The sequence below is a fragment of the Dasypus novemcinctus genome, chromosome 28, assembly GCF_030445035.2.
Source record: "Dasypus novemcinctus isolate mDasNov1 chromosome 28, mDasNov1.1.hap2, whole genome shotgun sequence".
NCBI lineage: Eukaryota > Metazoa > Chordata > Mammalia > Cingulata > Dasypodidae > Dasypus > Dasypus novemcinctus.
The window spans coordinates 33169072-33184038 of NC_080700.1; the positions used below are offsets into that span (position 1 = coordinate 33169072).

At 45.8% G+C, this 14967-nt stretch overlaps 1 protein-coding gene and 1 non-coding gene across 2 annotated transcripts in view; both read right to left on the reverse strand.

The window, feature by feature from the left end:
- PDCD2 (programmed cell death 2) overlaps positions 1 to 11768 on the reverse strand; it is a 32285-nt gene extending 20517 nt beyond the window's left edge. The window contains 3 exon segments of the mRNA XM_058289708.2: positions 7880 to 8008; positions 10679 to 10918; positions 11399 to 11768. Coding sequence (XP_058145691.1) covers positions 7880 to 8008; positions 10679 to 10918; positions 11399 to 11681 — 652 coding nt within the window. The 5' untranslated portion in view covers positions 11682 to 11768.
- Positions 11769 to 14334: 2566 nt separating this feature from the next.
- On the reverse strand, positions 14335 to 14453 carry LOC111759295 (5S ribosomal RNA). Its single transcript, XR_002793336.2, has one exon. It is a non-coding gene; the product is annotated as a 5S ribosomal RNA (ribosomal RNA).
- Between the last annotated feature and the right edge of the window lie 514 nt (positions 14454 to 14967).

Sequence of the window (14967 nt, forward strand, 5' to 3'; positions counted from 1 at the left end):
GAGTGGAGGTTCCCAGTGTCTCCTAAAGAAGACGAGCAAGACAATGAGCTGCTGCGACAGGCAGGCACAGCGAGCTGACGCAACATGCGATACAAAAAGAAAAACACAATGAGAGACAACAAAGCAGGGAATGGAGGTGGCTCAAGCAGTTAGCCGCCTCCCTCCCACATCAGAGGTTCCAGGTTCAGTTTCCGGTGCCTCCTAAAGAAATAAGACAAAAAGACACTGCAAGTGCAAACAACGAGGGGGTGGGGAGAAATAAATGAAAATAAAATCAATCTTCAAAAAAAAATTAAAGAATCCAGAAAAAAAAAACACATTAGAGGCATACAAGGGCAGACTCAAATTGATAGATGAAAAAATAAGTAATAAAGAATAGAGAACCACTGAAACTGAAGATAACAGAAAAAAAATGAGCAGAGGCTAGGAAGCACAGTAATAATGATGCATGGGAGTTACACAAGGAAAAGAGAAGGGAAAATGGACCGAAAGAGTATTTGAGAATGGCTGAAAATTTCCCCAACTCTCATGAAAGAAATGAACTTACATGTCCAAGAAGCACAGCATATCCCAATTGGAATAAATTCAAATAGCCCTACTCCAAGACACAGACTACTCAGAATGTAAAACAAAAAAGAGAAAGAGAAAATTAGGAGAGCAGTAAGGGAGAAGCAAACCATCACATACAAGGGACACCCAGTAAAACTTCATCTGAATTTCTCATCAGAAACCATGGAGGTGAGATGACAGTGGTATGGTACAATTAGGATCTCGACAGAGAAAAACTGACAGCCAAGAATTTTTTTTCTTCCCCTCCCCCTCCCCTACTCTGCCGGGGTGGGGGGGTTTGCTGTCAGGGTTTACTCTCTGTGCAATCTTCTGTATCAATGTCTCTCGCTCTCTTTTTTTTGTCTTCTTAGCTTTCTCCTCTAGGATTCACCAGGATTTGATCCTGAGAACCTCTGATGTGGAAAGAGGTTCCCTGTTAATTGTGCCACCTCAGTTCCTGGTCTCTGCTGCACTTCACCTTGACTCTCCCCTTGTCTCTCTTCTGATGTGTCATCATCTTGCTGCACGAATCACTTGCACGACTCACAGGCAATGGCTCGCCGTGTGGAAACGCGCGCAGGTACCCATGCAGGCACTGGCTCACCGCGCAGGCACTGGCTCGCCACGTAGGCACGCTTTCTCTTCTTTTTCTCCAGGAGGTCCCAGGGATCGAAACCAGATCCTCCCATATAGTAGACGGAGGCCCTATCACTTGAGCCACATCCGCTTCCTGACAATTCTTTATCCAGTAAAACTGTCCTTCAAATATGAAGGCGAGTTTATAATATTCACATATAAAAAGGAATTCAGAGTTCATAAAAAAGAATCCAGGAAGTATTACAGGGAGCCTTATAGCCTGAAAGAAAAAGACAAGAGAGGCTTGGAGAAGAGTGTAGAAAGCAAGAATAGCAGAAAGGATAACCAAAAGAGTAAAAAGACAAAAATAAGCTATGACATACAAAAACCAAAGAATAAAATGGTGGAAATACATAATGCATTTACAGTAATATAATTGAATGTGAATGGATTAAACTCTTCAATCAAAAGATATAGGCTGACAGAATGGATAAAAAAACATGAGCCATCCATATGCTGCCTACAAGAGACTCAGACTGAGGGATACAAACCAGAAAGTGAAAGGTTGAAAAGAGATGCTCCATGCAAACAGTAACCAAAAAAGAGCAGAGGTACCTATACAAAGTCAGACAAAACAGACTTTAAATGCAAAATAGTTCTAAAAGGTACAGAAGACCATTAAACATCAACAAAAGGGATAATCCACTGGAGGAAATAACTCATAAATATATAAGCACCTAAGCAGGGTGCCCCAAAACAAAACACATGAGGCAAACTCTGGCGAACCTGAAGGATAGACATCACTATAATAATCGTCGGAGATTTCAACGCCCCATTCGCATCATTAGATAGAACAGCCAGACAGAAGATCAACAAAGAAACAGAGAACTTGAACAATATGATAAACAAGCCAGATCTAACAGATATTTACAGAACACTGCATCCCAAATCACTGGGTTATACATTCTTCTCAAGTGTTCAAGGATCTTTATCCAGGATAGAGTAAATCTTAGCTCACAAGGTAGCTCTCAATAAACATAAAAAGACTGAAATTATACAAAGCACCTTCTCAGATCATAATGGAATGAAACTGGAAATCAATAACAGACAGGAAAAAAGTACATTTGCGAATGTGTAGAGACTGAACACGCTCCTAAAAATAAGTGGATCAAAGAGGAAATTGCAAGTGAAATCAATAAATATATTGAGACAAATTAAGACAAGAACACAACTTATCAAAACTTATGGGACACAGCAAAGGCAGTGCTGAGAAGGAAAATTATAGTCCTAAATGTCTATATTAAAAAAGAGCTAAAGTCAAAGATCTAACTGAACTAGAGAAACTAGAAAAAAGAACAGCAAACCATTCCCAAAGCAAGCAGAAGGAAAGAAATAATAAAAAGTTAAAGCAGAAATAAATAAAAATGAGAACAACAACAACAACCAAAAAAACCCCAGAAAAATCAACAAAACTAAGGGCTGGTTGAAAAGATCAATAAAATTGACAAACCTCTTATCTAGACTAACAACAACAAAAAAAGATACAAATAAAGTTTAAAAATGAAAGGGGGGAAACAGATGTGGCTCAAGCAGTCGGGCTCCCATTTAACATATAGGAGGTTGAGGGTTCGATGCCCAGGGCCTCCTGGTGAAGGCAAGCTGGCCCACGTGGAGAGCTGGCATAGCAAGATGACACAACAAGAGAGACAGAGGAGAGACAATAAGAGATGTAGCACAACAGGGAGCTGAGGTGCCTCAAGAGAATGACTGCCTCTCTCCCACTCTGGAAGGTTCCAAGATCGGTTCCCGGAGCTGCCTAATGAGAAGAACACACAGCAAATGGACACAGAGAGCAGACAATTGGGAGGTAGGGAGAGAGGGAGAGAAATAATCTTTTTTTAAAAAATGAAAGGGAGAAGTTACAACTGACCCCACAGAAATAAAAAGCATCACAAGAGGATATTATGAGAAACTGTACGCCAACAAACTCGACAACCTAGATGAAATGAACAAACTCCTAGGAAGGCAAAACCTACAATGACTACAAGAAATACAAGAACTTAACAAACCAATCACATTTAAATAAATATTGAATCAATCATCAAAATCTTCCCAATAAAGTAAAGCCCAGGACCAGACAGTTTCACAGGTGAATTCTACCATGCATTTCGAGAATTAACACCAATCCTGGGAAGCGGATTTGGCTCAATGGCTAGAGCATTTGCCTACCACATGGGAGGTCCAAGGTTCAAACCCAGGGCCTCCTGACCCGTGTGGAGCTGGCCCATGCGCAGTGCTGATGTGCGCAAGGAGTGCCATGCCACACAGGGGTGTCCCCTGCGTAGGGGAGCCCCACACGCAAGGAGTGCGCCCTGTAAGGAGAACCGCCCAGCATGAAAAAAGTGCAGCCTGCCCAGGAGTGGCACCACACACATGAAGAGCTGACGCAGCAAGATGACCCAACAAAGAGAGACACAGATTCGGGGTGCCACTGACAAGAATACAAGCAGACACAGAAGAACACACAGTGAATGGACACAGAGAGCAGACAACGGCAGTGGCGGGGGGGGCGAATTTTTTAAAAATTAAAAAAAAAAAACACCAATCCTGTTTAAACTCTTCCAAAGTATTAAAAACAGGGAAAAATTATCCCCACAGTTTATGAAGCCAACATCACCCTAATCCCAAAGCCAGATAAAGACACTACAAGAAAAGAAAATTACAGACCAGTCAATGAAGACAGATGCAAAAATTCTCAACAAAATCCTTGCAAATAGAATCCAACAGCATGTCAAAAGAATTATACACCATGACCACGTGGGATTTATTCCTGGTAGGAAAGGGTGGTTCAACATAAGAAAATCAATTAACATACTATACCACATTAACAAACTGAAGGGAAAAAACACAAGACCATCTCAATCAAGGCAGAAAAGGCAATCAACAAGATCCAGCATCATTTCTTGATTAAAAACACTTCAAATGAGAGGAACAGAAGGAAAATTCCTCAAAATGATAAAGGGCATATATGAAAAACTCACAGCCACCATCGTACTCAATGCTCTAAAATCCAGAGCAAGACAAGGATGCCCACTGTCATCACTCTTGTTCGATATTTTGCTAGACATTCTAGCTAGAGCAATTAGACAAGGAAAGAAAAAGTGACATCCAAATAGGAAAAGAGGAAGTAAAACTCTATTTGGTTTTTTTAAAAAAAGAAGAAACGAAGTCATGAAGCATATGACAACATGGTTGACCTGAAGGACGTTATGTTCAGTGAAGCAAGCCAGACACAAAAGGACAAATCCTGTGATTTTGCTATGAACTAAATACATTGTGTAAACTCATGGAGTAAGATAAAAAGTGGGTGCCTCATGAGCTGACCGAAAAAAAAAAAAAATCATCATTTTGAAGTGTCCTCTTCTCTTATTCTATGCAACAACAAACCATTTCTTTTTTTTAAGATTTCTTTCTCTCCCCTTCCTCCCCCCCGCCCCAGTTATCAGTTCTCTGTGTCTATTTGCTGCGTATTCTTCTTTGTCTGCTTCTGTTGTTGGCGGCACCCGGGAATCTGTGTTTCTTTTTGTTGCATCATCTCGTTGTGTTACCTCTCCATGTGTGTGGCGCCATTCCTGGGCAGGCTGAACTTCCTTTTGCGCTGGACGGCTCTCCTTTTGGGGCGCACTCCTTGCGTGTGGGGCTCCACTACACGGGGGACTCCCCTGCATGGCGGGGCACTCCTTGTGCGCATCAGCACTGCGCGTGGGCCAGCTCCACACGGGTCAAGGAGGCGCGGGATTTGAACCGCAGACCTCCCATGTGGTAGACAGACGCCCTAACCACTGGGCCAAGTCCGCTTCCCTAAACCATTTCTTGATTGGATTGTGATGTGAGACGAAAAGTGGATTTTATATAACAACCAGTGACAACCAGCTCAGTGGCTGGACCAAGAAGAAGCTCCAAAGCACTTCCCAAAGCCAAACTTATACCCAAAACAGGTCAAGGTCGCTGTTTGGTGGTCTGCTGTGGGTCTGAGTCAGTACCGCTTTCTGAATCCCAGTGAAACCATTACATCTGAGAAGTAAACCGAAGAGATGCACCAAAAACTGCAGCCGGCATCGGTCAACAAAAGGGGCCCAATTCTTCTCCACGCCCTACTGCAGCACAACTAATGCTTCAAAAGTTGAATGAATTGGGCTAGGAAGTTTTGCCTCATCCACCACATTCACCTGACCTCTCACCAACAGACTACCACTTCTTCAAGCATCTGGATGACATTTTGCAGGGAAGACACTTCCACAACCAGAAGGATGCAGAAAACGCTTTCCAAGAGTTCACCGAATCCCGAAGCACATATTTTTACGGTATACAAATTAGCAAACGTGTGTTGACTGTAACGGTTCCTACTTTGATTAGTAAAGATGTATTTGAGCCTAGTTATAATGATTTAAAATTCACGGTCTGAAACCACAACTCCTTTTGCACCAATATAATAGAATATGGGTCACCAGAAAATAGAATGAGACTAGAGAATGAAAAGCTGACGGTTTATCTGTGTAGAATTGGTGAAAAGGTTGTCTTCAATCTTTGAAAATGAATAGAAAAGGTGAAAGCATAACAGTGTTTGCATCTAGCACTGCTATTATATGGGCGTGGCAGTAGTTGAAAGGGGAGCTGATGCTGAATACAAGTAGAATTTTAATAAGGTGGGCTGTAAATGTGTCGAAATGGACAGAGTTGATGGAAACACATCATTGTGAGTATAACCAACACAGCTGGCTTATAAATGTGCATGTACCTGACAGGTAGTCTAGGGAGGTTAATGTCAATTGAAAGAAAGCTAGCGGATAATCTAGGGACTGTATAACAGTGATTTTGGTCGTGGATGATGACTAGTTAACAGTACAAATACAAGCTGTTCCTGTTACAAGGTATTTAAGGATATGGAGAGGGGGGCAGGGCTTCCCACCACCCCCAGTCTCTGCAGAAAATGACCACTGCTCCTGGGCAGCCTCCTGTTTTCTAAAAATCTATTTATATTGTCATTTTATAACACTAGCCCTTGCCCCAACCCCGCCCTGTAGGGTGGCACTGGGTGCAGAACCCTTGCTAGGCGAGTCAGGTTCCTGCCCTGGCACTGCAGCCCCACCCTCAAGTTAGTTTTACAATTAAAGTATTTTTCTTGTTAAAAAAAAAAAAAAAAAAAAGAATACAGAGAGACATGATACATGGGGAAAATACAACTAATATAATGTACAGAGCACAGTTATAGTAATATTGTAATATTTTTACAACAGTGGCAAAGAAGGTGCTCTATCAGTGCTAAAGGTGCAAACGGAGGGGTGTAAAGGGGGTATGGGATTTTCCCTTCTGGAGTAATGAAAACATTCTGAAATGGACTGAGCTGATGACAGCACAACTCTGTGATGAAACTGAGAGCCACAGAGGGTGAACTCTGGCTGGAGTGTACAAGGCAGGGGACCAGAGAACACAGCGAGCCCCGAGGTGGATGACTGTGGCTAACGGTACGAATAGGGAAGCGGATATGGCTCAAGGGATAGAGCGTCTGCCTACCAGATAGGAGGTGCAGGGTTCAAACCCAGGGCCTCCTGACCCATGTGGTGAGCCGGCCCACGCGCAGTGCTGATGCGCGCAAGGAGTGCCGTGCCCTGCTGGGCTGTCCCCTGCAAAGGGGAGCCCCACGCGCAAGGAGTGCACCCCGTAAGGAGAGCCGTCCAGCGCAAAAGAAAGTACAGCCTGCCCAGGAATGGCACCACACACACAGAGAGCTGACACAACAAGATGACGCAGCAAAAAGAAACAAAGATTCCCGGTGCCACTGACAAGAATGCAAGCGGACACAGAAGAACACACAATGAATGGACACAGAGAGCAGACAACGGAGGCGGCGGGGGGGGAATGGGAGAGAAATAAAATAAAAAATAAAAATAAAAATAAAAAACAGTACAAATAGAACTCTGCCATGTGCCAAGTACAGTGCTGGGCACACTCACGTGCATTATCTCAGCCTGAGGAGAAGCAGGTCTTAGGCCAAGTCCACCTTACCAAGTGTCTGCCATCTTTTTTATTTTTTTTCCAAGATTTATTTCTCTCCCCTTCCCCCCCACCCCAGTTGTCTGTTCTCTGTGTCTATTTTCTGAGTCGTCTTCTTTGTCCGCTTCTGTTGTTGTCAGCGGCACAGGAATATGTGTTTCTTTTCGTTGCGTCATCTTGCTGTGTCAGCTCTCCGTGTGTGTGTGGCACCATTCCTATGCAGGCTGCACTTTCTTTTGCGCTGGGCAGCTCTCCTTATGGAGCGCACTCCTTGCACATGGGGCTCCCCTGGGCGGGGACATCCCTGCGTGCATCAGCACTGCACGTGGGCCAGCTCCACACGGGTCAAGGAGGCCCGGGGTTTGAACCATGGACCTCCCATGTGGTAGACGGATGCCCTAACCACTGGGCCAAGTCCACTTCCCAAGTGTCTGCCATCTTACGTGGCCCTACCCAAGTGACCACCCAGGCCCCTCCTTTGGCAGGTCTTGACTGGCAACCAGAACGCAGCTGAGATAAGCCAGGAAGCAGGGTACAGGAGGGATATTTTCACCTGAGACAATGAGAATATTAGACTGCAGCCTCCAAAGTGAGCCCTCTTTCTCCTTTTAGTACCTTCTCTTCTTGCCGTATTAATGAGACCTTTTTTCAAACGTTATATTTAATTGTTCAAGGTATAAATCTGAAACTCACTCCTTACCCATGCTCCCTGTAAACTCTGAGTCGACTTCCTTTTCCAGAACTTCCGGAGGACATTTGTCTTCTGTTTCTATTGCAATTTCAAATTCTGGAAAAAGAAAGTTGTGGTCTGGAATTGTATCCAAATTATCTAAAAGAGAAGATTATTAGCATCATTAGTAATCATTTAGATTTGAAGGTGGCCAAATAAATCCCAATTTCTAACATATTCTATTCCACATGGTAATGGATTTCCTAGTAAATTAACATGTACTTCCTGTATTTAGATTATTAGGAGGCATAAATTAAATGCCTATAAAAGGGGCAAGGCTGTCAGCATAAATGAATGGAATGAGGCAGCAGACTTGGCCCAGTGGTTAGGGCGTCCGTCTACCACATGGGAGGTCCGCGGTTCAAACCCCGGGCCTCCTTGACCCGTGTGGAGTTGGCCCACGCGCAGTGCTGATGCGTGCAAGAAGCGCCCTGCCACGCAGGGGTGTCCCCTGTGTAGGGAAGTCCCACGCGCAAAGAGTGCACCCCGTAAGGAGAGCCTCCCAGCACGAAAGCAAGTGCAGCCTGCCCAGGAGTGGCGCCGTACACAAGGACAGCTGACACAACAAGATGACACAACAAAAAGAAACACAGATTCCCGTGCTGCTGACAACAACAGAAGCGGACAAGAAGGATGCAGCAGGTGGACACAGGGAACAGACAATGTGGGGGGGATAAATACATACATAAATCTTTAAAAAAAAAAAAAGAATGGAATGAACTGGTCTTAGCTACCATCTGGGTAGTTCCTGCTTTGTTTTCAAATCACTAGTGAAGACATGGGTACAGAAAAATACTTATCCACTATAAAAAAATAGACAAGCAAGACAAGAAATGGTAACTGTCAGAGTCTACTAGTTCTTCCTCAACACTTGTTCTCCCTTTCTTCCTCAATAATAAAGGAATCTCAGCTTTTGAGCAGCACACAGGGTCACGGGGAACTAGACAGCTCCAGCCTCCACTTCCCCCGAGTTAGACCATGACTCTGAGTCCTGACCATGGGAATGAAAGCACAGCTGCCACCGAGACTCAGAAGTGTCCTAAAAGGAAAAAGGCCTGTCCTCTCTGGCCCCTTCCTCTTTCCTACTGCCTAGAATGTGAACCCACTGGATGGAGTTCTGGGAGCCTTAGAAACTGAAGACACGCAGGAGAGAAGGCGCGTGAGTCCTCAGTGCTGTGTGCACCATGCCACCCCCGCCTAACTGCCACTGGACTTTAACATGTGAGGGACCCAAACTGCAGACTTAGTGAAGCAGCATTATGGGGGGGGTTTCTGCTAATGAGAGCTCAGCATGTTGCTAATCAGCAGGGAGCGCCCAGGAGACAAAAGAAGGTGATGATGGCTGTCATGAGCTGGAGAGCACAGGCCTGTACTTAGGGGACAGCTGCCAAGTTGGAAGAGTAGTCCAGCACTTACAGATCTCCTGATTTTTAAAAAAAGAAGCCAAGAACTCTGATGGTTTATGTGAAATGGCAAAAAAAAAATTAAATATATTTTCTGGGGCCAACAAACTGGATCAGGCTGCTCTGAACACCAGCTGACCCACTCTGTCCTAGATAGAGAAACTCTACAATGGCCAGGGGACCAAGGGAGGGCTTAGCCGAAGAAAGGGCACTTTTATGTACTACAAATAGGAAGCCATTTTAGAGGCACCGGCCAAAGGCACCAAGCTCTTCATGTAATTACAAATGAAAAGTCTCATGAGGAACATGGCAGACCTGGCAAGTAATAATAAAAAGACCTTACAAATAGTACAGAGACAGCCTCTCATGTACTGAGAAAATTGTTTTTATATTCCTCCCCACTCAACATCAGAATGTTCAACAGGCCTCTATGCTGACAGCTAATAAGTTTACCCAAAACTGTATTCACTGCAGCAAGAATGGCAAAAGCTTTTCTTTGTCCCTTCTGTTTTTGATCTTGTTCCTTGACAAGGGTCTAATGACTTTCTCTCTAATTCATTAGGAATTTATTTGCATGCAAATAACAAATATGTGAATTATTCTTTAACATGAATAACTATAACAAAATTTTAGTGAAATGGGGAAATTATAGAAAGTTGAAACCATAACTTTATTTTTAATAAAACATATTCTGTACACACAGAAAAACGTCTGGAAGGAAATAACCTGGGTAGTTGGTTATACAGGACACTATAAATTTTCCTTTTACATTCACTTTTACGTTTTATGAATTTCTTTAACAGCAACATATCTTGCTACTTAAAATAAAAACTACGTACTCTCCTCCTTCTACCTCATTCTAAAATGGTTTTGAAGAAATAGAGTATAAAAAGTCAAAAAAAAGGTTTTTTTTAATCAAATCTTCATTATTCTTCAGATCATTATCAGACAATCTGACTCTCTTTCACTACTCTTCCTCAGCCTATCAGGCGCTGGGCAGGGTAAGCTAAGGTGGAAATGAATACCAAATTTTAAATCTTAAAGGAAATATATGAAACTTATATTAACTTTTTATTATACAATATTTTACATCTACCACGAAAGAGCTTAAATATAAACCTACCAAAAATGGAGCAACTGAAAACTGTCCACACTGGCACTCTTCTCTGAGTCAAGCTAATGCTAAAGGCTTCCCAGCTCCTCTTCTATAAAAGCGTTCACAGACCAAACTAAGAAATATTGAAAAGTTCGGTACCCTTTCTAATTTTAACTTTTAAGCTTATCTTCAAAATAAAAGGCTTTGCATTGACAGAAGCCGTGAAACTGAGTTGAGATTAAAAACCAAAACAGAACACACCTGACTCACCTGACTGTGCACAAGCCTGCTTGTGTCCCAATTTCCAGTCTAGCATCTGATGCTCCTTACTGCAGTAATGTGCCTTCTGACATCGGGAGCATGTTTTGGGAGCTAAGCAGCCACAGACCCTGCAGAGATGAGCACCCGACTTGAGCTGGAGACAAACAGATACTACTTCTGAGGGAGGATTCTCAGAAGGTGGCTCGTAAGAGTAGAAGTCATTTTTCCTGGGTAACTGATTCCTAAAAACTAAGAAAAAAATAGAAGAAAAACTATGAATATTATCAATAAATCCAGAGCAATTCAATCGCACAAATACTTCAGCCTCGACTCAGACACAGGTCAAAAAAGTCATTTTAAAAACTAATAATAAAGATAAATAGAAGGAACTTTCTGCTCCCAGGAGGTTTATTTACTGGAAGAGGAGAAAAGAAAATAACATGCATAAATGAAAACGACTAGTTTCTGAAGTCCAGAATTGCCTGATCACCTGAGTTGGTTCTTGGGGCGGAACTAAATTTAACTTAACGAGAAGAATTAAGTGAGATTGATAAAATTTGAGTACTGCCTGAATTTTAACCCTGTGCACGTAGGAGCTATTCAAAAATATCTATAAGAAAGCACTGAGACCACAACGAGAAACCAAGCTTGGGTGAAACAGCGCGGGGAGAAATGGGTCTTCACTAACGACCACCGACCCCCAAACCGTCACCTGCGGGCGGGCCTCACCTCGCAGGCCGGCGCAGCAGGGCGGCTCGCGGCAGCAGAAGAGGAAGAGGTGCCTGTGGAAGGCGTCGGGCCGGCAGGGCACCGGGGCGTACAGCTGCAGCAGGAAGGCCAGCGGGCGAGAGCACAGGGGGCAAGCCAGCTCCGCGGGGCCCGGCAGCGCCGCCTCCCCGAGCCACGCCGGCCGCCCGCCCACCTTGCTGGGAAACTGCTCACTGCGCAGCCGCCACGCCGGGGCCTCCTCCGCGAACCCCAGCTCCACCGGCGCGGCCAGCTCGGACGCCATGGAGAACACCCAGGAGTAAGACGCGCCGAGGGTGACACTTGTTCAGGCAAAACCCATAACACCCACGTGGCCCTGGGGAAACCGGAAGGCGGAAGTAGGCTGGAAGGAGCGGCCTCAAAGAATTGGAAGACAGAGGCCAGGAGGCGGGACACGTAGGCTCAGCAGGGTCAAGGCCCGCCTCTTCCGTTGCGCACTTCCGGCGCCTCCACCTGCGCCCGCTTAACACTGCTCAGGGGATTCCACCAGGGGAAAAAAGATAGGTGCCGATACAAATTGACAGCCGGGGAGCGTTTATAACTGAGGAACAGGGCCGATTTGCACGTTTTCGAAATTTGTTATGTAAACGCGGGAATATATTGAATACATTTAATTATACTAATCTAGGCTAACCGATGAAAATATGTTTGAAATCTCTGGAGCGAAAGGGTCTTAAGGCTACTCCCCTAACGCAAAAAATGAAGAATGTGTTTTTCGACAAATCGAGGCACAGGCTACATTCACCCTCTTCTCCCAGAAGGCTAAAACTATTTTTTTCTAAATGTATATTCCTACAGTTTAAAGGATGGTAAAATGGGACCAGGCAATGAGAAAGAATGGGTGAAATTACTTTTCTAATTACAGTTATACTCTAGGGAACTATTACAACTACTCGATATAAAATTCATCATTCTCAATAGGACATGATTATTAAAGAACGCGAAAGGAAACCTTGATGGAGATGGACTATCTGAAAACGAGGGGAGGACTACAGGAAGGAACGGGTGAATACTGTGCTTTTGTAGGTCCAGATGAAGACAGTGGAACTCTAGCGGCTCTCATTTTTAACTTTATTCAAGAACTACCTAGTTATTTGTGTTCCTCCACAGAAATCAGTTTTCTGAGATTAGCTATTGATGTGTAATGAGCATACATCTAACAGATAGGAAACAATCACTGTCTCACATTATGTGTGAGCAATGGTGATACTCATTTTTTTTAAACAACTACCACAATGTTCATTTGGGATGCATTGTATTAAGGCAAAATGAATGAAATAAAACCAGAGTCAACTTCTTATATGCCTACAATGTTAGAAGAGAAATAGACTTTCAAATAAAATTTGAAAGAAAAGTGTTACATTTATACAAATATTTTCTTAAAAAAGGAAACGTTGAACAATCGATAGGCATAATTAAGAAAGGTTGGCAGATAAATACAAATGATACGCAGAGAAAATATGATTTTACACTACTATGTGCATGATAAATTTTCTATTTTCATTGGAAATTTTAGTTTAGGTAATTTAAAATGGGAAGCTGAATTAAAGTAGTAGTCTACTAGAAAAAAAGAACATTAATACCTAAAATATTAGTTTATAAAAAATACCAAAACAGAGATGACTGCCGACAGCAGACCTGCAGTCAACCTGGGCTCACGGCCCTCTATGGAAGGAAATGCAGGGATACATCCACAAGGGGTGGTGGGGGTGGGGAGAGTGGAAGAAAAAAGCCTTCAGGGAAGCTGACTTGGCCCAGTGGTTAGGGCCTCCGCCTACCACACTGAAGGTCTGCGGTTCAAACCCTGGGCCTCCTTGACCCATGTGGAGCTGGCCCATGCACGGTGCTGATGCGCCCAAGGAGTGCACTGCCACTCAGGGGTGGGAAGCCCACGTGCAAGGAGTGCACCCCTCGAGAGCTACCCGGCACGAAAGAAAGCGCAGGCAGCCCAGGAATGGTGCCGCACACACAGAGAGCTGACGCAGCAAGATGATTCAACAAAAAGAGGCACAGATACTCGGTGCCGCTGATAATGATATAAGCACTCACAGGAGAACACACAGCGAATGGACACAGAGAGCAGACAACTGGGGGAAGTAGGTGAGGGAAAAGAAACAAATTTTTTTTTAAATCTTAAAAAAAAAAAAGCCCTCAACTGTACACATGGAAGAGAAATCCTGCCATAAAGACAAAAGTCAGGGGATATATGATACCCAAGATGGACTCGGAAAGGAAAGAAATGTTCAAGTCCAAATACTACCTACAATAGGACTGATAAACCACAGGATTTTCGCTGGGTGTCGCTGTATCTGTATCAATTTCTGTATTGATTTCGAAGGCTGTTGGTTGAGACTACCACCCAATTTCAACTAGAAGTTCTCATACATAAAGGTAAAAGGCCAGAAAGCACGTTGGGTAGGGCTTATACCTAGGACAAAAGGAGACAAGTCTGGGGGATGGGATCCAGCTTTTTAGGTGAAATTTTGCCTTAGGCCAATCTTGGTGGAGCACGGAAGGCAGGGAAAGAGGGAAATGACTAACCCAGCAGTAGAACAAGATTTATACAGTGGGAAGAAGGTGCCACAAGGAGGGCTGCAGAGAGGCCTAGGTCTAGCAGGACAAGGGGCTATGAACACTATACCATTTGCGAGAGAACCATGAGCGACCCAGGCTGGTGTGGGTTAGTGAGACCTTGAAAGCTGCAAGGAAGACCTGGGTGGCCGCCGACTGAGTGGCTGCCTGCTTGGCTGCGTCACCGGGAAAGGTAGCGCGCACGATGGGCAGGAGACAGGGCCGACGACTGGCATGCCTGGCCCTGCAGGCGACGGGGAGCCAGGCTCCCGCAAGCTCGGGGCCGGAAAACGGAGCGCGAGCGAGAGTGAGCAGCGCGTGGCAAAAGCCTACAGCACCCGGTATTCCCAGGCGGTCTCCCATCCAAGTACTAACCAGGCCCGACCCTGCTTAGCTTCCGAGATCAGACGAGATCGGGCGCGTTCAGGGTGGTATGGCCGTAGACGCCGGCTGCCGCCGCCGGCAGCCTCAAGAGCCCGCTGCGCGCCGCCGCGCCGCCAGCCGCCAGCCGCCAGCCTCCCGCTCCCGCCCCGCCCGGCCCCGCCCCGCCCCCGGAGGCTGAGGGCGGCCGCCTCCGGGCCGACCGTTCAGCCCGCCGCCGCCGCCGCCAGCCGTTCCGGCCCGCCCCTGGCCTCGGGCCCCACCTGCCCCGCACGCCACTGGCTCCCGGGAGCCCCGCCGCTCGCCTGCCCACACGCCACCGGCCCCGGCCCCGCCCTCGGGCCCACGGCGCGACCCGCGCGCCCCCGACGGCTCAGTCCCCGGACGGCGCCCCGCCGACTCCCCACCGCCACGCGCACCCCCGTGGCCTGCCCGGCCCCCGACTCTCCCGCAGCGACCCGCCGCAGGCGCGAGCGCCGGCGCCTCCTGCCGGCCGCCCGGCCGGCCGGCCCTGCCTCACCGCGCGGCGCCGGGGCTCCCCGAAGCGCCTGCCACCCCCGCCCACCCGGCGCCCCTCA